Here is a 26,312-nt window from a genome sequence, read left to right as displayed (position 1 = left end):
CTCAGTGAGAAAGGAATGGAATTGCATGCACTCTTCCTTCAGGCTGCTTCTGGATCTCAGAGGTTAGTAAAGTGGACCGTGGTGGTGGTATAATGACAGGAGCTCCAGATGGAGGTAACTCAGCTGTAAATGGAGTTGTGAAGAGCAGGTTTGAGCTTTTGCTGGGGAAGAACCTCTCCCAAACAGCTGTTGTAGCAAGTGCTCCAGAAAAGCTCATTGCTCTCTCTGTGTGCTTCCTTCTCTCACATCAAAGGGTGTCTACCTGCCCAACACTTTTGCTGTTTAATTTTCAAGCCTGATTGCATATGTTGATGCTGTAATTACCAGTTCAGCTCCAGGAAGAAGCTGGATTCACTACAGTGGAAGCCAACTTGCTTTCTTAGCAGTGTTGTATTGTTCAAGTCCTCTTCTGCTCACTTGCAGCATCTTCCTGGAGGGTAGGAAGTATCAAATAAGGTGCATTACAGGGTGTAGAATGTGCTGCTTGGAGATTGACCTCTATGCATGGAATCCAGTCCTTGAGATCTAAATATCTCTGCTTTCAGTCAAAACCTCAACTTATGGTACTGATCAGCAGAAATGTTTAGAAAATGTGATACTCATTAAACACTATTCAAATGATCCAAATGTTTTTGATTCTTCAGGCTAAGTGGAGTCATTGGACCAAGCCTTTCCTGAATTCATACAGTAGACATTCAAGAACTGACAAAACTTGATGCCAAACTGCAGCGGTAGGGTGGATGAAAATGATGCAGAGATCATGCTAATAACGCAAAGTAGTTTTACAGTGCAATCCTAAGAAGAGTTACTCTTCTAAATCCATGGATTAAGAAGAATAACTCTATTTAGGACTGCATTGTCAGTCCACATTTTTTCCAGCTGTTGAACAACCTGCTTTTTCTAGTGCTATCCATAATGAACGCTGCTAGTATTTCTTCAGGTGCTCTAACAATGCTTTAGGCTTTACAGTTGACAGCATGAAGAGGCAATGGGATCAGCTTAAGATTCATGAAGTGTGCTGTTGAATGAGGATGCGGTAGTTTGCATCACATTATGTGGTCTATTGCCAGTTCCTGTTGAAGTGTGTAGACTTCAGGTTATAGCATGCAAGAAGTTCTGCTTTGCTAAAGAAGCCAAGCTTGATCACAACTGGTCTGAATAGTCATTAAAATTTTCATTAGTGTAACATTATACCATATAAATCAGAACATATGTTGGTTAAGTTGTTAACTGCATCTTAATACTTGTGTGTTAAAACTTACAGAAAGGCAGCATTAATAATTAATATTGTTACCTAATGAAAGTAATAAAGAACTAAGCTTTTGGAAAGAATTCTTTCGCAAAGCTAAAATAAGCATTATGAATCAGTATATAAATTATATTATGCTATTTTATTGCCTAAATATTTCTAACCAAGGAGTTGTCTTTTTCCTAATCAAGTACTGAACATTTATCTAGCTCAGGAGTCCCCAACCTTTTTGAGCCTGTGGGCATATTTGGAGCTCTGACAGTGTCATGGATTCCACAACAAAATGGCTGCTGCAGGATGCAGAGCCAACCACAAAATGGCGGCTACAGCTTACTTTCAGGCACCTAGTGAAGATCCTTGTGCTGCGGAAGCAGCTTCTGCCAAATAAGTGTTTTTTAAAATCTGCATAGCCAATCAGGAGCTGTGCTTGGCAGAAGCCCCACCTGGCTGCAGCCACTTTCTAAACACTGGGTGGGCACCAGGAAAGGTGTCAGCGGGTACAATGGTGCTCACAGGCACCATGTTGGGTCCCCAGATCTGGTATATTTATATTACCTGTGTTTCTTAAGTTTTCCCTCTCTGAATCTCAGCAGTAGGTGGTCAGTTTCAAATCGCTTTGAAGAGATACTTTGCAGTGTTGAGCGTATTGGTGTTTCAATATTTGCCAATACTGAGCAAATGAACATTGAGCAAATGAACATAACCGTGGAGCTGTCTTATGCTGAGTTAGACCGTTGATCTGTCAAGGTCAGTATTGTCTGTTCTCACTGACAGTGGATCTCAGGCAGAGGTCTTCCACATTCTTCCCTACCTGATCTTTTTTAATTGGAGATGTCAGAGACTGAACCTGAGACCTTCTGCATGCAAAGCAAATGCCTTGCCAATGAGTTGCAGCATGAACTGGAAAGAAGCCTGTACTTTGATCTGATCTTTCCTAGCCTTTGTCCTGCCCTTTTCTCCGTTAATGGAGCCCTTTTAATGCTCAGTTTACACAAACACACCTTTTTCCTTCTAGTACACCAGTTTTCCGACTTTCAGCCATCCAAGAAAGTGTCATTTAAAACCCTGTTCCAGGAATAGGGTCTTGATGGTTTTCTGCTTGCTCAGCTCATGTGAAAAGCAGGCCCAGGTTTTTGAGGGCCTCATCACCTACACACACAGAACATACTTTAGTCACCTGCAAGTTGCATATTATAAGTAATGGATGGTGAGCAGTTTGTGTGTGTGCATGTGCTGGGGCGGGGGGGGGGGATGTTTAAGAGTTCTGTGAGAACCACAAAGAGCTCTCTGCAACAGTTTGCAAATCACAGAAGACATGAATCCAGCTTCCTTTCAGTCCCCAAGGTGTTTTGCTTCTTTCTGCTTGTAGGCCTGCAGCGTCTTATGGAGATGTGTATGAATATGCAGGTAGTTTTAAGAGTTTGTTGCTATGCAGTAGTAAACTGCTGCTGTAGTTGAAGCTAAACAAAGCGAGAAAGCTAAAATTTAAGCCCTGTGCCTCTGTGAAGACCAACTGTGCAGCTTAAGTAGGAAACATAGTCATGTGAAAGTGAAAGTGAAATCCAGAATGACAAGGTTGCTGCCGTGGATGCACCCTTAATGGAAAACAGTCTTACCAGTCCCTTCCCTGGAAGTATAATGTGCAAGGTCATACCTGTAAGACTGGCCTGCGAGAGCTAGGTTGGCATATGAGACACTCCTTTATGTAGATCAGGGAATCTTTGCTGTTACAGGTAGTTTGCCCCTATGGAAGGGGCAAGGGAGGATGATTTCCCAGAACGTCATACCTCTGAGAGGCTTTATTCAGAAGAATTCCCATTCTCTCTGAAGGGCATGAGCAATTATAAACCTAAGCAGAAAAGGCTTAAAGGGATACAAATGTTTTAGGCTGACTGTGGAGCTCTTTTGGTTACTTTCAGTTTCATCATTTCCTGAAAAACCTAATTCAGCTGGATGCTTTCATTCTCTGGCGTGTCCTGCTCAATTATGACCAAAAAAGGCAAGCAGTTAAATTCTTAGAAGTTGCATTTGCAGGAAGCTGTGTAGAGGAGGTTTCAGTTGCAGCTGTTGTCTTGCCAGCCTTGACAATCTTTTGAACACAATGAACAGAAGTTTCTTTCGTGCATTCTATCCTTCCTCTACAAGCTTGAGTGCCAAACTTCAACAATCAAAATCACCGGTTCTCTGTTAGGCTAGAGACTTGAAGCTTATCCCACCCTCTTAACCCTGTACCGGTGGAAATACTTGGTTCAGCTAAAAGTTCCAAACCCTTGCTTCCTTGATGACTTCAGTTATATTTTAATTAATATAACCTAGATGGAGCTAGCTTTTGCTGTCTGATGGCAAGAGCTCACAAATGAGCATTTAATGCTTGGTGCTTCACTTCTGCAGAACTTGAAATAAAAGTGAGTACCTTGTTGACTGTTAAAGAGATGTCACAGGGAACTGGGGTTGTCTTCTTCTAAATTGTTGTTTGTGGATGTAATGAAGAAAGAAAAAATGAAATACGTTTCTGAATGGCAGAAAAGTACTGGTAGGTAGCCTGTCAGTGCAAATAGTTGTAAATCACTAATCTGGTGAAACGTTTTTTAAAACTGCTTTTCCTAGAATAGAGAGGATAAGCGGCCCTGCAAGGACTCTTCCAAGAGGGGAACCCTATTCCTTGCACACTCTTTTTACCCGTGCTAGTCACCATGTCCCTAGTTTTCTTTTCACCACGTCTCCTAGTTTTCTTTTCCCTTTGCAGTCCCTCAACTGCTCTGCTTGGCCCCATCTTCTTATTTTGCCTTTTTGGGTTGCTACAGCAACACAAAATGCCACCCAGTAATTGGGTTTTTTTTAATCCCCTATTTACGTTTTTGTTTAGTTTTGGGTGGTGGTGGCTGATACTTTGCGAACCTGGAAGTCCCCTGGGCTTGCAGAATCATCTGTAGCTGTTGTGTAGATTTTTTTGATCTGTGTAGTGGGACCATCCTGGGAATTAGATGTGTAGCAGTAATCTGACACTATTACAGCTACCAAATATTCACTGATTCAATAATAATAAATAATAATAATATTTGATTTATATACTGCTCTTCAGGACAACTTAACACCCACTAAGAGCAGTTTATGAAGTGTGTTGTTATTATCCCCACAACAATCACCCTGTGAAGTGGCTGGGGTTGAGGGAGCTCCAAGAAACTGTGACTGACTCAATGTCACCCAGCTGGCTTCAAGTGGAGGAGTGGGGAATCAAACCCAGTGCTTTACTTTATTATTTCCTATGTTAAACTTGCTTAAAAGTTCCCTCGAGGTAAAATGTTTGTCCTCTGCCGTGTGTACTCTTTATTTAAGGTGCCCTTTTTTGTTTGTGAGGAACCAAATTTTTGCTGTGTATGATGCCCCCAAACATTAGAAGGAGACCCTCGTGAATGTGTGTGCCACAGGATGCAGTGGGTGAGGGTTTCAGTGGCAATTCTTAGTGATTCTTTCTCATAAAACTCGTTCATTCTCTGAAGCTCTTTTATTTTAGAAGCCGTTCTGCTTAACATCTGCTGTCTGTAGCCCACAGTGGCTCATCTATGGGGAGGTCGTAGTGCATGGTGCTGGGCAGGGATGTTGTTCTAAGATAAGCTTTTGGTTCCTTCAGATCCTGATTTTCTCCATCCGAGAACTTCAGAGATTTATTCTGCTTGTAGCTTACTCCTCTGAACTATTCTTGCTTCTATTAATAACAATAGCAAAAACAACAACATTCAGTTTATATACTGCCCTTCAGGACAACTTAATGCCCACCCAAAGCAGTTTACAAAATGTATTATCCTCCTCATGACAGTCACCTTGTGAAGTGGGTGGGGCTGAGAGTGTTCTGAGAAGCTGTGACTGATTCAGGATCACCTAGCTGACTTCAAGCGGAGGAGTGGGGAATCAAACCTGGTTCTCCATATTAGAGTCCTGCTGCACTTAACCACTACACCAAACTGACTCTTGTTTTGTCTGTGGCCAGAGTGAGAAATGCTTTCAGAGGAATCTGATCGCTAATGCAATAACAAATTGTAGATGCCTGAAAATGTCGGCGATTGACCTTGTATAAAGCATAGATGGCGATCAATGAAAGTAACAATATTCTTGTTTTAACAGGTCTTTGGTTATAAACCACCATGGCGCAGAGAGATGCTGACAAATACCTCTATGTGGACAGAAACCTCATCAACAACCCTTTGGCTCAGGCTGACTGGGCAGCCAAGAAGCTAGTGTGGGTTCCGTCAGAGAAAAATGGGTTTGAAGCAGCTAGTTTAAAGGAAGAAGTAGGAGAGGAAGCAATTGTTGAACTTGCTGAAAATGGGAAGAAAGTGAGAGTAAACAAAGATGATATCCAAAAGATGAACCCACCCAAGTTCTCTAAAGTGGAAGACATGGCAGAACTGACCTGCTTGAATGAGGCCTCTGTGCTACACAATCTGAAGGAGCGATACTACTCAGGGCTCATTTATGTAAGTAATAAATTTCTCTGCTTGGTTTAGGGCCCATTCAGATGCTGGGTAGAATGCTAGCATGTACTCTGTATTACAATATTTCTTTGCCCTCTGATTTCTACCATTAAGTAAGTGTTGTCTTTAATGAGGTATGTAATGTTTTCTCTTTGTAGTATGTAATGGGGTACTGGATTCCAGTAATTGCATGTTTTTTATGTATTTTATTTTAACATATAGTCTGGGTTGGAAGAGGCATTAGGAATCAAACAGGATGTATGATCCCCAAATTCAACATTGTTTTGATGTTGAAGACTTGGCTGTTCTGTTCATATCTTCTGTGGAAGGGAATACTAATATTGAGCTGACCACCCAGTCATTGAGATCTAGCTTCCAAGATGTGCTGCAGTAAAACATGTTCTGAGCAGGTGGTTTGGATTTTACTCTTCTCTGGTCTCTTCCCACCAAAGAAAGTGGCAGCATCACTCTCAGGAGTTTGTTGCCATAGAAACAAGGACGTTGGACTGCTTGTTCAACTGATAGTTGTATATATAAAAAGTGTTAAGTCCTTGTGGAGTTCTTCCTCATACTTGACCCACCGGCTCACAGAACACTGAAAGATGCTAACTAGGCTTGTTCTGTGATAAGACTGTTCTTAACTGGTCCTTCCTTCCACTTGAGACAGATGGGAAGATCCCTTTTCAGTGAGAGTCACTGAAGTTTAAACCAAAATATAAACATCGGTGACTCCATTGAGAAGGAGTCTTTACTTTCTTCTGAAATTATTTTTAAGCCATTGTGGGTTGCTTTTGTCTGTTCTGTTAACTAGTAGGCTGTCCTGAGTTTTTGGAAGGCCAAGCTGTAAACAGAATTGGAAGAATGTGACATGAACTAAGGGGGGAAATGTGGGGTGCGTATAGTCTCAATTGTGGGTGGTGTGGCAATGTAGCTTGCAGCCTGGTTTCTAGTTGTCCATTCCACCTGGTGTTCTCTGACTTCATTTGAGAGAACAGAAATCCCCAGATCTACCTGGGGAGCTATAACCCCCATTCAGACAAGCCATGGCTTCTCTGTATGTCTACTGATACATGTTAAATGGTAAGTGTGTGGATAACATGAACTCTTCCCTCCACCAAGTTGGTTTGAAGAAGTTTTGTGCAGAGTCTTCTAAACTGGCTCTTTAAAGTTAATGATGGTGTGGCTCACCCTCTGCATTTGTGTTTGCCCTACTCCTTCATCATGGTTTGGGAGGCCATTACTTTAATTTTATGCAAATTATTTGTGGCTAAACTTTATGCCACTTTCTCTGTACTGAGAAATTCGAATAACATATGCATTTTGCATGTTAACTAGGCTACTGTCCTAGAAGAAACCTTGGTAATTAACTTCCTCCTGAGCTGCCTGGGAAGATGGTTGAGAAACCGTTCTGGGCGTAATACTAGCACCTTCCCTGCAGTAACCAAAGTGTGTTGACTTTGGACAAGTGCATGGAACAGGATTGCATATTGTTTGAGTCTGACCGTAGGAGCCTCTCTTATATGCATATTCTGGACCTCATATTTGCACAGGGGCCTGTGAACCCAGGCTGTATGACTCATACATTCTGATTTTTGTCAGTACAAATTGTGCAGTTAATACCTTTGGGCATTTTCCTTCATGTGGGAGTGAAAACCTTTGCAAAAGTGGCATCACGGTCCCAGTTTCCACAGTGTGTCGCTTCACAGAGCAGCTTGGCGCTGTTCAGACTTTGAAAGAGCAGGTAGGATTGTATGGATTTGGTCACCTGTCATCTTGTATATATTTAGTATACAAACTGTCATTGTACAAGTGACTCAACTCTAGCTGATATCTCACTCACCCCCTCCCCCAACTGAACACTGGCCATTTCTGAACCATATAATCTGTCAAGATGATAAATGCCCAACGTTGTTCCAGCAAGAAAACGACCCCCCCCCCTCCCTACCCCCATTCTCTTGGGGAATAAGCAGGTTACCAGGTATAAAGGAAAACAGACCACTCCCAGTGGGGAGGGACTTTTGTGTCTCTGCTTCTTAGAACTAGCTGTTGCTAAAAGCAGGCTGTTACAGAGTCCTGGGGTTGATGGTGTTTGCACAGCGTGCTTGCTTACACATGTGCTGATGCTTGCCCATCTGATACCTTGGGACAGCCATCTCTTAATTGGTACTTTCTTCAGACACCATTTGTTACAGAAAAGATACTACCAGCTCCAAGCTCTCGAGCCTGGTTATTTCCTATTAATAGGCAGATTTGCCAAGAAAAATGGGAGGAAAGTTGCAGTGATATTAGCAGATCATTGTTGGTCATTAATCAGCTTAACTGCAGATAAACAGTTCAGAAATGGCCACTGTTCCGGGAGGAGGGAAATGAGCTGGATACCGCCTAGAGTCATATAGTCAGTATGCTTATAGAATCAAAGCAGATGCCATGGCTGTCAGTCAACAATTTCTATTCTGTGCAGCTGAGCTTGGCTTTGTATGTTCAGGTATTTTTTACTAGACTTCTCTTATCAGTCAGTCCTTGGCATGGTCTTCTCTCACTGGTCGGCCTTTCCCATTAAGATTGGGAAACAGGCTCCCTCTAGCCCAACCACCCTCCCTCTTCCACAACGTAGCCCATCAATAAGAGAATAAAGTAAGAGCTGCAGTCTTGCACTGATCTTTGTAAGACTTGCCCCATGCAGGTTGCTTCTTGCATAACATTTGCATACACAGATGTTGGAGAGAAACCAGTGTATTCTGCTGTGTAGAAAATTTACATGAGTGTTTTGTTTACTGCCTGTGCATGCATCACCTACCTGTGACTTGTATTGGACTTTGTCTAATTTTTCATCCATGTTGATTTTACACAGGTCATATGAGTCATAGCACAATTAAACCTGTTGATACGTCCTTTTCAGTTATCGAGAGGCTTTTCTTGCCGGAGTTTGTACTTCTGGCACAGGATTCAGTCAATTTTACATAATTTTGTAACTTAATTGACTTGTTAGATCAAAACACTTGGCCTTGTTGGTCTAATAAGCATGAAAAAAGCAAGTTTAAAAATATTTAAACTGCTAATTCTGAACTAATCTGCAGATTTGTATGCAATACTTCAGCTTTAATTGGTTTTAGTAGTGTTGACTCAAATGAGCTATTCTCTCCTGCTTCTCCCTGTATTCACACTCACTTCCTCTTTGATAATCTGTTTCCTTCAAGAAGTTTCTAAAACTAACTTGTTCCTCCCTTTTCCTGAAATTAAGTTAGACAAGAATTATCGTAAGGTCTTCCCTACTAAAGCAGCCACTCTCACTAACAAGTTGATATTGTGTTTAACTTCGCTTTTTCTTTTTTCCCTTTGTGTCCTGTCTTATTAAAGTTAATATTTTAAAACGAGTACTTTTCTTCTGTACAGCACATACTAGAAATAAATGCTGGGGTTATCTTGATGCAACAGCACCTTAATGCCAACATCCACTTTAGTTTATTCATCTATGCCACTTTTTCAGATAACCTGCTCAAGGTGACTTTGCATTCAGAGTCTTGGCTCATCTCTTCCAGTAACGATTAGTTACTGAATGGGCTTGTGCATCCCACATATATCTCCAGAGGCCAGAGTTAGCCATTTCTATAAGAAACTTGTTTTTCGAGTGTATACCTCTGAAATTCATCAAGATGGGGAGCCGTATTAGTCTGTCTGTAGCAGTGGAAAAGAGCGTGAGTCCAGCAGCACCTATAAGTCTTAACAAAATTTGTGGTAGGGTATGAACTTTCATGTGAGCTCATCTGTCCTTATCTCTTGCTGAGTGGAGTGATTTCAGATACCGAGTGACAAACTCACTTTCTAGCTATATCTGAAGAAGTGAGTTGTGACTCACAAAAGCTTATACCCCACCACAAATTTTGTTAGTCATATAGGTGTTACTGGACTCTTGCTCTTTTCCACTGAAATTCAGTATCTCATTGATTGGGTGAATGTTTCAGAGTCACAATCCTGAGAGGAAATCCTCTGGCTCTTGCTAGAAAGTGTGTCTAGATCTGCAGTCCTCCAAGGTACTTGAAGAGATACAGATTTCACTGCAATCCATGGAATTCTTTTACATGCATTTTCAGGACTGTCCCTTTTTTTAAGTGGAAGCTTCTTTTAAACGTTATGAGATCTTCTGAAATTGGGAGTTGATGCGTGCAACGTTCTTGGTCTTGATTTAGGCTGCTCAGCCACAAGCCTCCAACTTTAGTTAAATTGCCATTTTAAAAAAAATCATGTTCTGTTTATTTACTTCATTTATACCCTGCCTTTCTCCCCAGCGGGCACTCATAGCATGTTATGTATGCTATAGTCACAGCCCTTTGAAGTAGGTTGAGCCAGGTGTGACGGGCTCAACGGTGCCCATCAAGCTTCCACGGCAGAGTGGAGATTCAATCCTGGGTCTCCCTGATCCTAACTGGACACTAGTCACACCACCGCATGGCTTTTGATATTATGCTTTCTGGAGTTTTTAACTGTATAAAACAGTTAGTAGGACTGCATAACTCTTCCTGCTAATGCTTTGTCCCTTACCTGAGAATAGTACTATTACTTTTGTAGCAAATTTAGCTGTCCAGCTTTCAAGAGCTGATCGTGCAGATCTGTCACCTATTTATTAATAATTTAAAGACCTTCTGTTTTAATGGATACTGGACCATCGATGTTCAAAGGTGAGAGAAAACTATGCACTGCCTGAAACAATCTTTGCTCTTACACCTTTAGCACTCATGACTATGGGGGTGTGGAATGCAGATTGCCACTTATGTTTGGCAGCTGCTTCTACAAGGCTTAACACGGACATCAATCCTCTTCTGCATTGCCTAGATCCATAGGTCCAGTAAGACACAGATGGCAAGTGACCAGAAAAGGAGGGGGAGGAGGGCTACTTCTGCTTCAGATATTGCCAAATTGAAACACGTCACAACATGGCAAATGCAGAGTGAGTCTGGTGGGGCTTACTTCTGGTCTCATGCTGGATCAGAGAGGCTTGAGTTGAGGTTGGTTGGTTACCAGAGCCTTAGGAGAAATGAATAGACCCAGAGCTGAACGTAATTCTTACCTGCTTGTTGGCTTGAACTGTTTATCATTGCCGATTCAGACGGATACCTGAATATTGGGAAGAGCCCAATTTACTGGTAAGCTGCAGTACTGTGGCCCAAGCTCTGTTCATGACCTGAGTTCGATCCTGGAGGAAGCTGGGTTCAGGTAGCTCAGCGGCGCGGAGGTCAATCTAAACTCCCCTCTGTCTGGAGATCAGGGGGCGGGGCCACCAGCCATGTGACCATTTTCAAGAAGTTCCGGAATTCCGTTCCCCCTGAAAAAAAGCCCTGCTTGTATTCAGATACCTGCTAACATGTAACTTGTGCACACAAGAAAATAAGTTTTATTGCTTTTTGTTTTGGTTTTGTTTCTTAATGTCAAATGAGACTTCTTTGTGTATTATTGAGCTGGGAACTTACATCTTTTGCATTGATCTTCATACTAAATGGCCTGGTAAAATGCACTTTCCAGTTTTCTGGAAGATCTAGCTATATTAATATACTGTCAAACATGATTGTTAGTTTAAATGTTTGGTAATGAAAGGCAATTTATGGTAGTCATATAAATACTTTTTCTCCCGACAAATGTATCTGTCTTAAGTGTAATCATTCTTATTGGGGGATGAAGAAGGAATAAAAATTATTTACTGCTAGCTACATGTAAGAAATGAGAAAACCACACATGCTGTTGAGTTAATTCTTCATAAAATTAATTTCGCAGACTTACTCAGGCCTCTTCTGTGTTGTCATAAATCCCTACAAGAACTTGCCTATTTACTCAGAGGAGATTGTAGAGATGTACAAAGGCAAAAAGAGGCATGAGATGCCCCCTCACATCTACGCTATCACAGACACAGCCTACAGGAGTATGATGCAAGGTAAGTATATGTTGTGCAATTAAAAAAAGAAATATTCTGGCCATGATGGTTGCTGTGCCAAAATGAATGGGCTAATCTTTCAGAGTTACTATGCTTTCCTGAAATGTCAGCAAGTGTATGTGAAAAGCATGTGAAGTTTCATGTTGGGTTGGAGGTCTGGCTGGAATAAAAAATTACAACAGTCTTCTGACCTCTGGCAAGCCACATTCTTACTTTGCTTTGAGTTCTGCTTCATCTGTGGGGGAGGCTTGATGCAGTAGCCAGTGGTATGGGAGGAATCTGCATTGAGCACAGGAGATGAAAGCTCCCTGCAAGAACTAGAGACGTTCAGGATTAGCTGTTCGTGCCTTAGACTCCATTCAGAGCCTGACAGGCAGAAAATCTTCCCTGGTGTCAAGCCCTCTTAAAGATGCATGGCAAACCTAAAGACTCTGACCTCTCCTCTGCATGTGGTGCACTTGTTTCCTGAAGCTGACCGAGCAGAAAATGCTGCAAGTTTATTGGTTAGATTCCAGTACTTGATTTATGTAGGAGGAGGAAAAGGGGATTGCTTTTATTCTGGCTTAAGCTAATACCAAAATTGCTTTAACCTTTTTTGTAAATGCAGCTAGCCTTTTTTTCTTCTAGAATAGGTATTTTGCTGGCTTCCTAGTGGAGCTGTTCTTTAATGAAGAAACTTCCCAGTTCTGACCAGATTAACTGATTGAGGGGGGGGGTAGGGGGAGAAGGGGCAGGTGCATAGTGTGGTTATATATTTCTGTCATCTGGCTTTTCTAGAACCTCAGTTGATGTAGCTTGCCTGCTGTATACTGCTAACTGTGTATACTATCCGTGTACTACTTGCCATGTATACTAGCCTTTTTTTTTTAAGGCTGGAATATTTATAGTAAGCTTTGATTGCCTGTCTGTGGTGTCTGTATATGCATAGAAGAGAGATAGTGACGAATGGCAGCTTCCTCCCCCTTCCTGTTGCTTCAATTTGGAAATACACAGTAGCACTGTAGTAGCTCCTATGCAGGCTTGAATCAATTCAGTAAACTTGAACATGTTCAAGATTTAATGAGTTTTAAAACATGTACTAAAACATCCATAGAATAGTTCAAGCCCCACTGGCATAAGACCTCTTGTCTGCTTCTTCTCAGTTGTGGAATAACCCAGCAGACAGGTCACAGGAGAACTCTTGAGCAATGAAGAAGAAATCCATGGTGGGTTTTACTATTTTGGGTTGGCGGTAAGGGGAGTATTCACTGGACTTGCATTCTCTTTATGCCCTTAGATTTCTGGAACTTAGAATCTAAGTTACTTTTTATTCTATGTGTGTACCTTAAATGTTACAAATCTTGCATATGAAATGTTAATGAATTTCAGAAGTTGTGGCCAGGAATGTTTTGTTTGCTACTTGATCTAGCCTGGTCTATTCATGGTGGCATTCCTTTGAATTAGGCTTGCTTTTATACTATTCTCTTGTTTTAAAATGATTCACAGAAGAGTCAAAAAGAGTCCAGTAGCACCTTTAAGACTAACCAATTTTATTATAGCATAAGCTTTCGAGAATCAAGTTCTCTTCGTCAGATGCCTGATCAAAACTGGGCAGATACAGAAGAGGAGGGGGAAAGAGAGAGAAAAAAGGGGAGGGGGCATAAATCACAAGAAGGCAGAATGCAATTAGCATGGAGGCTATCAAAACATTCCTTTGCTTGGAAATGTAAACATTTCCTTTTGGTGTGCAGTCAGTTTGTAGCAGTGAAGGTATCCAATTCCTATGTAGTATAAGCCTTCGATGACCACAGCTCTCCCTGCCAGCTGCATCTGACAAAGAGAACTGTGGTCCCCGAAAGCCCACACCAGGCGTCACTGGGCTCCCCCAGATCACGCCTCTGTAAAGAGAATCTGTTACCTGTGGTAATGTGATAACCATTCATAGTCTCTATTCAGTCCCCGCTTGACAGAGTCAAATTTGCATATGAATTCCAATTCAGCAGCCTCCCGTTGGATTTTGTTTTTGAAAGGTTTCTGTTGAACCACAGCGACCTTTAAGTCTTTGGTGGAATGTCCTGGTAGATTGAAGTGTTCTCCCACTGGTTTCTGGACGTTTCCATTTCTAATGTCAGATTTGTGTCCATTGGACACAAATGGACACAATGGACACAAATCTGACATTAGAAATGGAAACGTCCAGAAACCAGTGGGAGAACACTTCAATCTACCAGGACATTCCACCAAAGACTTAAAGGTCGCTGTGGTTCAACAGAAACCTTTCAAAAACAAAATCCAACGGGAGGCTGCTGAATTGGAATTCATATGCAAATTTGACTCTGTCAAGCGGGGACTGAATAGAGACTATGAATGGTTATCACATTACCACAGGTAACAGATTCTCTTTACAGAGGCGTGATCTGGGGGAGCCCAGTGACGCCTGGTGTGGGCTTTCGGGGACCACAGTTCTCTTTGTCAGATGCAGCTGGCAGGGAGAGCTGTGGTCATCGAAGGCTTATACTACATAGGAATTGGATACCTTCACTGCTACAAACTGACTGCACACCAAAAGGAAATGTTTACATTTCCAAGCAAAGGAATGTTTTGATAGCCTCCATGCTAATTGCATTCTGCCTTCTTGTGATTTATGCCCCCTCCCCTTTTTTCTCTCTCTTTCCCCCTCCTCTTCTGTATCTGCCCAGTTTTGATCAGGCATCTGACGAAGAGAACTTGATTCTCGAAAGCTTATGCTATAATAAAATTGGTTAGTCTTAAAGGTGCTACTGGACTCTTTTTGATTTTGCTACTACAGACTAACACGGCTAACTCCTCTGGATCACAGAAGAGTGTTTCTTAATGGGGTATTGTTTTATAAAGAAGTTTCAGTGACTCATGACTTCATTATAAATTTTCCAACATTTGTCCTCATACATGTGTGCATACCATCAAGTCACAGCCTATGGCAACTCGAATGTTTGTATCTCTGGTGTGTCAACCAATAGTAAATGGCCTGCACATGAGAAATTACTTGTATGTTTTCCCCTTTCCAGTGTAATGCTCTCAGACTGGTCCCTCTATTCTAGTTTAATGGGACTTCTGTGTAGCTAGCATAAGTAAACCTGGTTGTGTGTGAAGTGTTGCCTTGATTATTGATATAGAAGGGAAACGGACAAGTTTTTAAAAAATCATGGAGCACTCAGTCCTATCTTTTCATTGTTCATCTTGTAGTTTTTTTGTTGAAAGTGAGGATAATGGCACTTCATCGTAGTGTAATTTTGCCTGTTGTGATACACAATCCATGTACATTGTTTGTGTTAACATTGACCTTTTGAATCTGTTACCTGCTCTGGCAGTTAGTGTCCACTTACTTCAAGGTAGGTGTGTTTACAAAGCAGTAGAGTTCATTCGGGGGTGAAAATAAGCTGGAACACTGGTGAGAACATGGCTGAAGTAACACCTCCCGTATTCTGCTTTGAGATCGTCCCCCATCCCGCCACCCCGAGAGTGGGACAGTACCGGTAAGAAATCCAAGTTGGTGTCATGGGGCACAGTGAGGCTGAGGACTCCTTGGTGCAGCAGAAGCCAGCAATGAAGGTCTACAGCTGGCAGCTGAGCCAGAAGCTTTGACTCCCTCCAGCAGCAGCAGCAAAACCAGTGGAGCTCAGCCGGCAGCTGAGCCAGAGACACCATTGCCATCTAGCTCTAGCACCACTGGCGAAGCACAACCCAGGACACCAAAAAACCCCACCTCCCCCAGGGAGAGGCGCAGACAAACAACACATGGAGCTGCAGGAAAGGCGGCAAAGTGCATGCCTCCTGGTCAGACACCAGCTGCTTGTGGAGAGCGATCAGGAGTGAGCACAGGATAGCTCCTAAGCAGCTGGCTGCAAGCCCAGCCTTGCTATAAAACCTGGCCACAGGCAGCCAGGAGGCGTGGAAGCAACACGCTGGCATCCTGCTCTGGCTGTGACCACTCTGTGCCTTGCCTTGCTGTGTGACCGTTGGACCGTGCCTCGACTCTGCCTCTGCTTACCCTTGAACCTTGCTGCCAACTGACCTATGGACTGCTGGACCTGGCTATTTGGACTCTGGACCACGCTACTGGACCCGCCCCATGACAGTTCACGTGACTGCATCTTTCTCGACACTCTAAGATCTTCCCAAGAGTCTGGAAAAAAGCATAATTTGGGTATTCTTGCTGATCAGAAATGGAACAATTGCAGAAAACTCCTGCTGGAAACCTGGACAACTATAGAAAAAAGCTTCCAGTATTACCACAGATCAGGTGGAAAGGAGCTTACCTGGGTTGTGGGTTCTTCCTGTAGGTACAACTGCAAGGCAAGATTAAGATAGATCACGCCATCCAATCCCCAGCAGCCATCATGAGAAGCTTGTGCTTTTTTGGAAAGGTAGATTGGCTATTAATACTGCATCATAGTTAAGGATCCAGAGGTAAGGTAGACAAAACTGACAGTGGTTCCTTTGGTTTGGCTTGGGCAGGATCTAGAGTGAATGAGTGGATACAAAACGTCAATAGGAAACGAATTCTTCTAGCATTCTTCCCATATCTTTTTCCATTGTGCTGGCATGGCAAGCAACTGTAGTTGTGTTCCTGGACTAAATAATTAAATCCCCCGATTATACAAGCACATGTTGATACAGTGGTTTGTAAAAGTAGTGCCCCTTTCCTTAATTTGCTTTTTTGAGTACATACCTTGAGTGAAAAATGAAATGAGTTCTTATGTTTCTTAAAATGCTGGAAAAAGTGTTGTTGATCACGTTCTAAATTGTCTTCAGTTAACATGGTGGTGGTGTGTGAAGGGGGTGGTGTGAAACACAGTTCATCTGTTGGGGGCAAAAGCCATGAGACAAGAACAGATGCCGGAATCTATTTCACTACCCAGTGCAAGTATTCCTGGAGTGTGAAGGAGACTTCTCAAAAGCTCTAAAATAAATGTTGCCTCCGCAGTATGCAACTGGTAGGGCAAAGCTTTCATAATTCTCTTTTGCACTGTTTGTGTGCGTGCGTGCGTGCGCGCACGTGTGCATGCGTACGCTTGTCTGCATGTTGACCTTAAGGCATCTTGTCCTTATCTTGTTAATTGACTTTGGCTTCTCTAAACTGGCTCTCCAAACTTTCTGCTGCTTTACTAGCTCCTTCACCTCCTCATGATGCCCCAGCTTTTATTACCCAGACACAAGAGATGTCGAGGATGAAATGGCAACGTGTCAGGACTTCATTTGGAAAGTTATTCTGAGGCAGAGGAGGGGTTGGAGCTTGCTGACAAGGAAACTTTCTCTCCCCGCCCCCTCCCCATGTGGTATAAGGTGGAAGATGATAAACATTCTGGGAGAAGGATAGCTGAAGGGGCTCCAAGCAATGTGTTGCGCTTCCTTGCATTCTCCTTTCATAATCCCCCCCCCTCCTTTACAGTGCCTGTCAGTTGGCCTCCAGTACAGTTGCTGGTCCTAGCTGCTTCTGACAAAGTTGAGAGGGTCTGGCAGACCAGAGAGTGCTCTCTTTTTCTGTGGTTAGGAAGCCAGCAATACCATCTGGCTGCAGCTTGCCTGGGTTGATGAAATGGCTACAAACAAGGATAAAACCTTTTGCCTTCTTAGCTCTATTTCCTCTTGGCTGGAGATGATGTCACCTTTGTGCGAGTGCTACTATATTCTCCTTTTATGGCGCTAAGCAGCCTCGAGTCAGCGTTGCTCATGCAGAGGAAGTGGGTGAGAAAGGCTTGTTAGGATGTTCTGTGACTGAGTTGACTGAGTTCTGCAGCCCTCAGCTGCACGTTGCATATTCTCCTCCCTCTTTAAAATCAAGTCCTGTTCAGCATTCCTTTTCTTACAGTTGTACCTGAGAGAGTTATGTGGCACTAGGAAGCCTCAATTGTGTATGTTTAAGAGGGCTCCAATAAACTGCTGGTGTCTGGCATTTGGATTTGCATAAGATAGCAGAGTAATGTAGCAGATTTGCCTAGTGGGACCCTCATAGAAGTTTGCTAAAGTTTGCTCAGCTCAGCAACTTGTATCAAGTGCTCCTAAATTACTTGACTGGTGAAGTGGTCTTGAAGCACAGTCAGTTTGTTAGCTGTTTATTGGAGATACTGGTATCCTGTTGAAAAGCTTCCAGGCCAGCAGTTTTCACAACAGTCGTCTTTGTTTGCTGTTGCAAGAACAAAACCTAGCTAATGTTGCTGCTACTTTAGACTAAGTAAGAACTGTGCTGCTTTAAAATGCTGTGTTTGCTACTTAAATCTCTGCTCTGCATGCCTGAAACAAGTCTTGCAAACACTCTGAAAAGGGGTTGGTAGGGCTCGCAGGCAATAGATGTTCTATTTGCTGCTCAGCAATGTGGAGTCACTGCTATAATTAGACTAATGGGTTACTTATTAAAGATGCAGTTGAGAGATGTAACTCTGGGCATATAAAGCAGATGTAGATTCCTGTCAATTACCTCTTAATTGCCTTCTATAATGAGCACTTGAGGATGCATGTATTCTCCCCTCTTGCCCAAAATCCTGGTTAGCAGAAGTTTGACACTCTCACCAAGTGTTGAAGGTAGCATGTTATCTGCTGCTGGGCAGTTGAGCCTCTAGAAAGTGGTGGCCTCTGACTGTGGTTTTTGAACAATAATTCTGTCTGTGATACAGAGAGGCTAAGTGAGAAAGGAAAATTGATTATTTTGGAATTTCTTCTGGCTATCGAAGGTAGAGAAAGCATCAGAAAACAACGGCCCCCTTCACCCATCTCATTAGACTGGTATGTGTTGGGGGGGGGCTGGCTGGCTGTTGAGCAACAGGAAGTAGGACACCATGCAGCATTTCCCAATTGTCAGCGAACAGAAGAATTCCAGATATCTCAGTGATGAGTGCTCTGTAGGGCTGGGAAAATGCCCCCCCTCAAATTCCAAAAAGTCTGTTTCCTTTTATGGTAGTGTCTGCCTGCTGCCATGTGACTTGCCTGTACTTGCAGGTACATTCCTCCAAGTTTAAAGCAGTGACTAACAAGGCTTGCAGCAGACAGATGGGAAGGGGAGAACAATAAAGTGCTGGAAGGTATTGCCATGCTTGAAAACTTGTGTATATAGTGGGGGGAGGGTCTCGCATTACTTCCCTGCTAATGGATAGGATCCTGCAAGATTGCAGCATTTACTTTTTCCCCAGGGAAGCTCATGCCAGAAAGTCTGCTGACTCATGGTTGCCGAGTCATGTTTTTTTTCTGGCTCATGTTGAGCCTCTTCTGCCCCATGAAGGACAGCTCCTCCTGCAGGCTGAAGGGGGTGCATGCAATGATGCAACAGAACTACAAACATTTGGTTTAAATTAGTCTCCAAGCAAGCAATCTTTCTCTTGCTGCAATCTTGCTGAAGCTTGTTACATAGTTCTTTATTATTTAAAAAAAAAACTGATGACACACAAATTAAACTGTCTTTTGTAGAAGAACAATAGTCCCTCAGTGCAGGTGGCTTTTAAGAGTCCCAGTGTTTCAGAGAAACAGTAACCTCTCTCTGAAATTTCCTGCGTGATATAGAACCACCCAGTTGTCTGTGCTGCTGAATAAATCTCCTGAGGCTACGTGCAAATGAATCATTAGTTAGTCCCCTGATCCTCCCTCTAAACGCCTAGTCATGCAGAAGCCTTCTGGCGCGTGTCTTTGTGATCCATTGACCGATGTGAGATCTTAACTGGCATGGCCTTCCAAATGGTTTAGGCATGCAAAAACCTATCACTTTTCAGGCATGTTGGATGAAACAAAGAAAAGATTCTTTTTTGATAAAAATAGTCTTGAGTAGTAATTGCAAGGTATGTACTGTGTTATATATGAATGGCTAAATTATGAGAACTTGAGCCACAGTTCATCTTTGGCTTGACTTTCAACTAAATTGTAGTGATAAAATGCACACAGCTAACACTAAAAGGATACTTTGATTAGCAGAGGACTCTGGTGGCTTGAAAAATTTGGCTTAATGCTCATTTAAGAGGCAACATAAGTAAAAGAGAAGAATTTGATATTAAAAAATGAGTGCTATTGCTGCCTGTGTGGACTTCTGAAAAACTTTGTGTACACATTGAAAAACTGCAGAAAAATGAGGTTGCACTAAACGTGGACAGGATTACTTGGTTGGCCGGTCTAGAGGCTCAGCTCTCTCTGTGATCTGAAGTGACTAGAGCTGTTGCAGGCTGCTTACCCTGTCCCATGTGTTGAACCTGTATCGAGGAATAGAATCTAGATTTGGGTGTAAAGGATCATAGGTGAGCTTTCGCTGTGCTTCAAGTTAAAGGTATTAGGAATGAAAAGTGACTTCAGCCTGTCTTACTCTTTGTTTGCCTCTTAATTTTCAGATCGAGAGGACCAGTCCATTCTCTGCACGTAAGTGTTTGCATAATTTTCTTGTTGGTAATTACAGGTGCTTGCAGTTAAAATATTATGAAAGTGTAGTTGCTGCATACGAGTGTTTGCACTCTGAAACCCAATCTCTTGAGTCTCTGTAGCTCTTTGAATGGCATCTACAGGGTTTTTCATAAGTTTACCTCTCATTGGAGGAAGATTGACGGCAGGTCAAGAGTAACAGATGCAGGCCTCCTAGTAGAAGCATTCCTTCAAGTGAAAATTGCTAGAAAACCAGGAGCTAACAAAATAACCTGGATATGGGTAGGTTGATTAGTGGTAGCCTTATTCATCGTAGTTGCATGAGATTAGGGAGTAATGTGTTGAATTGTTACCAAAATGATGTCTTGGGAGAAGATGAGAGGAATATATATCCTTAGTTAGGTTTTGTCTCTTGCAGAGGTGAATCAGGAGCTGGTAAGACCGAAAATACCAAGAAAGTCATTCAGTATCTGGCTCATGTTGCTTCATCACACAAGAGCAAAAAGGATCAAGTAAGTGCTGAATTCTGGCTAAGGACTTTGCTCCGTCATTCGGACTATACATACCAGTTAACCTCTAATGTAAAGCACCAATTTGGGCAAATGTGAATGGTCATGAATTCATAGGTGCACCACTTCATGTGATCTAATAACCTTCTTAATCTGCTTCCAACTAATTTGAGGTTTTAATAGTCTTAGAATGATGTCAACATTGACTTTGTTCTTACCTGCGAAAAGGTTTGAGGACACTGCAGTCCCTGTAGGCTGATACCACCCTAATTCCTTATGATAGTGTAACTTTGAAGCCCTTTTAATCTCCCTACTTGAGCAGTCATGATCATCTTTTTAAAAAAAATTGTGGAACACTTGTCTTCAGCCCTAGAGTTTTCTGGTTTGTTTATATGGTCAGCAACTGTAGGAGATCTCTGACCTCATACATTTATGCCTTTTGCATCGAGGCTGATCTGTGAAGTATTCTCATTTATTTTTTCCCCTTCTCTTGATGGATTATGTCCGAACTCATCAGTTGGGTCTCCATAGGTGAGCTGCACGTTTACTGCACGTTCTGCACCAAGAATGCGTGTGTTGCTCCATTGTGTGATTTGGGGTTTTTTTTTCTGGTAGCAGCTTTTCACTCCCACCAGTATCACTTTCTGCATTAGAACTATCATGTAAACCAGTTCACAGTTTGACTTGCACCAGGCTCTTGTTTTTTTACAGATTTTCTGAATGGGAGGCCACAATTCATCCCATTTTGCTCACTTATAGCCTATGCTTATTAGACCTTGCTTTAGATCTGTCATAAAGAATTTCTCAAGAGTATTGAGTGAGGCACAGCAACACATCTCTGGAATGATACTGAGCATCTGGTATCCTGCTGTTCTGGCCAGATGCAGTTGGCTGACTTTCTCCAGGCCTTCCAATCCACCCAGCATATAAAGTGTGGGTACAGAATTCTGGGAAAGGTCAAGAAGAAACTGCCTTCGCACAGACTGTATGTTCCAGCTTTTTGCCACAGTTAAACTCATGGGAAAATGCTAGCTGTCTTTGTCACCTTTTGTAATGAAACCTAGATGGCAAGTGTATTCCCTATCACTAGATAAAATCATGGGTTTGGTACTTTAAGATACTGGCATGCTTTGTCTATAGATTATAACACTCCTCTCTCTATATAATCTGTGCATGGTGTGTCTTGTGTGCGTGCACACATTCTAATGCGTGGTTTCTGAAGGTAGATAAACATAGAGCTTTCTATATGCCAAAACTTGAAAACCTGTTCCGTGAACTGTCAATGGCTATACTTAGAAATGTTCACATTTTATGTTCTTATGATTAATAGCCATTTCTTCCCTTGTGTGTAACCACTTTGGATGAGCATCCCTTCACTTTAGATTAGGGGTCTACATTAAGAATTGGGAATTCGCAAGAGCTTTTGAGAGATCTTAAAAAGGCTAGCTGCCTCTTGGTGAGGTTGCCAGAAGTGTCTCCCTTCATGGCATCAGTAATTTGAAATGTAAAATGGCTTCTTAGACTGGCCGGCCCAGCCTTTAGAGAAGAGATTTCTCAAGAGCAATAAAAAGGTGATTTATGTTGGGGTGGGTGGGCTCTGGTTTTAACCTTAGGAACACATAGGGTCTGTATTTACTCCTTGGCTACTGAAGAGGGCGTCCAAAGTCTCCCTTACCCTGGGGTGGGAGTGGGGAGGAGATCTGTCGAACAGCGTTTGGCATTTCTAAGTCTGCTGGCACTGCTGGGCTGCCTTGCTGAAGAAGAGCATCAGTCTTATTTGCTTCAACAGATAGCTGAAGCTTTGTTTGAAACGGACAATATAGAAGTTGTCTTCAGGCATCCTCATCTCCTTCCTTCGAAGCTCCTCTTCTGCTAGCTTGTCGGAAGAGAAGGTCACTTTAAAACTGTTTCTGGACAATGACTGAGTGGTGCCACTTCTGGTTTCTTTCCTGGCAAGGGCAGTCTTTGGAGTTGCTGTGTGGGAAGATTTTGAAGATACTTTACGTAAAATCTTCTGAATCATGAAAGGCCAAGAGGTCTGCATGCCCCCACAACGAGGCTAAAAGAATAGAAGTTGTGGCCGCAACAGCATGTGTGACAAGTGCAGGGCACTTTTAAAATGCATGGAGAGGCTTTTCTCTGAATTCATATGGGTGGGGCTGCAAAGGCTTAATTGCCTGGCCCTAGGGCCCAGTGCACATGCAGCGGCAGCCGCCACAAGGAGGCTATTGAAGAACAGAGCTGCCTGTGGTACCTCTTGCCATGTAAATAGCAGATTTGTTCTGTAGTTTGCAGTGGCATGAGAAAATGCCTCTGTTACTTGTGAAGACATTTGAGCCATGGAGCTATCCACTGGAGGGAGTTGTTTCTGGCCATTTCCTGGCTGGAGGCGGCGTTCTGGCCCTTGCAGGAATTCTGGAATAATAACGTGGGGAAATTAAGCTGTTCTTAGTTTTAAAGATCCTATATACTGCAGCTTCAAGAGTTACCACAGTCCATTTTTTCCCCAATATAATTTACTTCAGCAATTACATATAGCTGAAGTAAAATATAGTAAAAATGTAATAAAATTGGCTACTTAATGCTAAGACCACTCAGTGAACATTTTGTATAACAAGCTTGGGTTGCAGTTGAGGGGAGGCTTTCAGGTCTGTAGCCAGGGCGGTGGGATGTTGTGTGTCTTCTCTGGGATTGTCACTATGGGAAATTTAGGCGTTTCTGGCTCTTGCCCTCTTCGCTGAACTGCCAAATAGGAAATCTCAGGGTTGTTTCTGAACATGGGGTTCCCCTTTAAAGACTCTAAGCCTGTTCAAAGTTTCTTCATTGGATTGGCAATAGTTTTTGAAGAATCCCTAACCTCATGCATCAGAAAAAGGCCTGATATTCAGCCTAGTGTTGCAGTTGATATTGCATTGTGTTGTGTTGAGCTCTTTCAGTCCGGCTGTCATCTGGCAGCCAGTTGCTGCTTCAGATTCCTCACTGGCTGGTTTTTTCAAGAGGGATACAACAGACTCTGCTGCTTCTAGTTTCAGAAGTGCACACTCTGCAGCTTAGCCACAACCAGTTTATGCTTCTTGTTCATTCTCAAAGCGGAAAAGGTACAGTGACACAAATGCTGGCTGCATAGGACACTTGGGCATCCAATGCACAGATGGCTGTATTGTTTAGCCAAATACTGAACTGTGGCATTGAAATATTTCAGCTGCTGCTGTTTATTCTAAACATACCCTTTCTTCAGATCTTGACCTTGCATTGAAGTTGTAAAGTTTCAATTTGTGACATCACTCGTTGCCGTAGCAACAGACTGCAGTCACAAACAAAGGATTAGGACTCCACTGCAGGATCAAACGGGAGAATCTGGGGAGGGAGAGAAGGGCAGAGGCTGTTGTGCCACACAAACATGCGTAACAGCCAGGAAACTCAACATTGCTGACAAAATTAACTTTTTACAAATAACTCATAGGAGCGTTGCTGCTTTCAGAACAGTTGATGGGGGTGGTCTTTGATGGACTGCAGCTGTCCTAGCCTGTGTCTTTCCCCTGGTTCAACAGTTCTCTGTGACATGAATAGGCTTGGTTATGGTTGCCCTCTTTTTGTGCTGCTTGAGACCAGTAGTAGTTTGTGCAGTTTTTCTGTTACATTTTTGAGCCTGAACCAATTAGCCATTCTGGTGGGAAGCACAAGAAGAGCAATATCTGACCAATCTCATGAGATGGGAAGTTTTAGAAGGTAATATGTCATGTGCCCACTGAAAGAACTGTAACTGCAGCACTCCATTACATGTGAGAGAGTTGTGGATTCCTTTCCTGATAACGGACTCCAGTCCAGGTGCCGTAAGCATTTATTGAATAAACTGTTGACTTAAAATGGGGACCTCTGGGTCCTGTGGAATTTTTTACGCTTCCTGTAAATTTTCAAAGGAGCACATGGGTAGGGGTGAAAATGGCAGTTTGGTAGTTTCTCAAGTGGTCGCTGCTATTTGAATGCTCTTCCTTGCTGCAAGTGAGGATAGTTCCCTTTTGCTTATATCACAAGCTCAATTTCTTGTGGTGTTGCATGAGTTCTTTTAGGTGCTTCTCAAGGGAGCAGTTGCAGTGGTTCAGACCCTGAGGTGGAAACGTGTGATACAAACCTTAGCTGCTCCCTACTCTTAGGTTTCTTGTGATATGAGAACGATACTGCCATGCTTTACAAGGTGGTTGTAAATATTAAAGGATATGTGAAGACTACTCTAAAGGTTGTATAAAACATTAATAGTCGTGGAACAAAGGCCTTTCTTGTGCACTGTAGTCAGCCAAATAGGTGAGACTGGCCTCACCTATCAAGTTCACGCTACAGTTCAGCTTCAGCAGTGTGCTTGTGACTGTAACCAGCTGGCACACTCTCTGGCTGCCCAGGCTAGGTCTAGTAAAAGCCAGTACAGGAAATGAAGTGCGATTTTTGTCTTAGTGAAGTTTCAAGTGGTGTGATTTACTGCTGCAATCTTCACTGAATGAATAGTGAAGACTGCAGCGATAAAGCAAGTTCAGTTTTGTTACTCTGAGATTATTAGAATGGATCTTAATATGATTAACAATACTATCTTTTGAAGAACAGCTGTTCTTAAAGTATATATCTTCTGACAATACACACAGTTCTGCTGGAAGAAGAAAAGAGGAGTTAACACAATACTTAGTCCTTTCAGTCTTCTAGGCAAATGTGTTGGCAATACTTGGTTAAGTCACTTGCTGGTTTCTTTACTCCTAGGGGGAGCTTGAAAGGCAGCTTCTTCAGGCCAATCCCATTCTGGAGGCCTTTGGAAATGCCAAAACAGTTAAGAATGACAACTCTTCAAGATTTGTGAGTATCAATCTTGTTACAGTTGAATGATGCCTAGAGAGTTGAATCTATGGAGTATGGTGATGTAGGATGTTGAAATGTCTATTGTGCCATATAACAACTGGAAGTAAGGCATAGAAAATAATACAGGCCAAGCCCTTTTTCTGTTATTCTCTGAAATCCATTTAACTTAAGAAGAGCCTCTCCTTCCTGTGAAAGGGTAAATCGATATCCAATTTCTGATTAATCTGTGGATGCTCTTCTGTGGAACGAACTTTGTTTTTGTCAGAGTTTGGAAGAGTAAATGTGTATGAAAGTATGCTCTTTTAATAATTGGCTAGTGACTGGGGTTTTATTCCCTTAGGGAAAATTTATTAGAATCAACTTTGACGTGAATGGCTACATTGTTGGAGCTAATATCGAGACCTGTATCCTTTGCCAGTAAATAGGAGAATCTGAACAAACTGCAAGAAAAAGGGAGGCCATAAAACATGAACAGACTAACAACCAGTCATTTTGGCTTAGGAAGAAGTGACTTCTTAAGTGACAGCCTTATTTGAGCAAGACGCTTGAAATCTTAGATGAGTGTGGGTGGCTGAGTTCCTAATTGTCGTTGTGTATTTCCAGATAAATGAGAGCTTTTTCTGTCTTCCTGTAGCTGGCACTCTGAAGTGTTTTTGATGCAGTTCATCATTGCTGCCCATTGTGAAAATTGTGTAAATTAAGAGTACCGTAGGTGGGATTGCTGAAAGCCATGTTGCCTGCCTGTGAAAGAATGCCAAAATATGGTAGAGCAGTAGCTGAGCTTCCGTTCATGCTTGAAATGTAATCAAGACATTTAAATCTTGTACTGTTGAAATTATGTACATGCAAAAACTTGATTTGATGCAAAATGATGCAAAAACTTGATTTGGAGTATGGTGTAGTGGTGGTTGTTATACTAGGCTTGAGGAGACTTGGGTTCAAATCTCCACAATGCTATAAAACTC

At 42.4% G+C, this 26,312-nt stretch overlaps 1 protein-coding gene across 2 annotated transcripts in view; it reads left to right on the top strand.

Moving 5' to 3' along the window:
• MYH9 (myosin heavy chain 9) overlaps positions 1 to 26,312 on the top strand; it is a 78,902-nt gene that overhangs the window by 15,830 nt on the left and 36,760 nt on the right. For both annotated transcript variants that reach the window (XM_054988304.1, XM_054988303.1), the window contains exons 2-7: positions 5,372 to 5,724; positions 11,488 to 11,644; positions 19,969 to 19,996; positions 20,415 to 20,508; positions 25,252 to 25,344; positions 25,688 to 25,751. In XM_054988304.1, the coding sequence (XP_054844279.1) occupies positions 5,392 to 5,724; positions 11,488 to 11,644; positions 19,969 to 19,996; positions 20,415 to 20,508; positions 25,252 to 25,344; positions 25,688 to 25,751 (769 nt within the window). In that variant the 5' untranslated portion in view covers positions 5,372 to 5,391. The remainder of the gene's footprint in view (positions 1 to 5,371; positions 5,725 to 11,487; positions 11,645 to 19,968; positions 19,997 to 20,414; positions 20,509 to 25,251; positions 25,345 to 25,687; positions 25,752 to 26,312) is intronic.

This window comes from Eublepharis macularius, chromosome 9 (assembly GCF_028583425.1).
Source record: "Eublepharis macularius isolate TG4126 chromosome 9, MPM_Emac_v1.0, whole genome shotgun sequence".
NCBI classification, from domain to species: Eukaryota; Metazoa; Chordata; class Lepidosauria; order Squamata; family Eublepharidae; genus Eublepharis; species Eublepharis macularius.
Note: the sequence above shows the minus strand (reverse complement) of the source record. Positions and strands in the feature narration are given on the sequence as shown.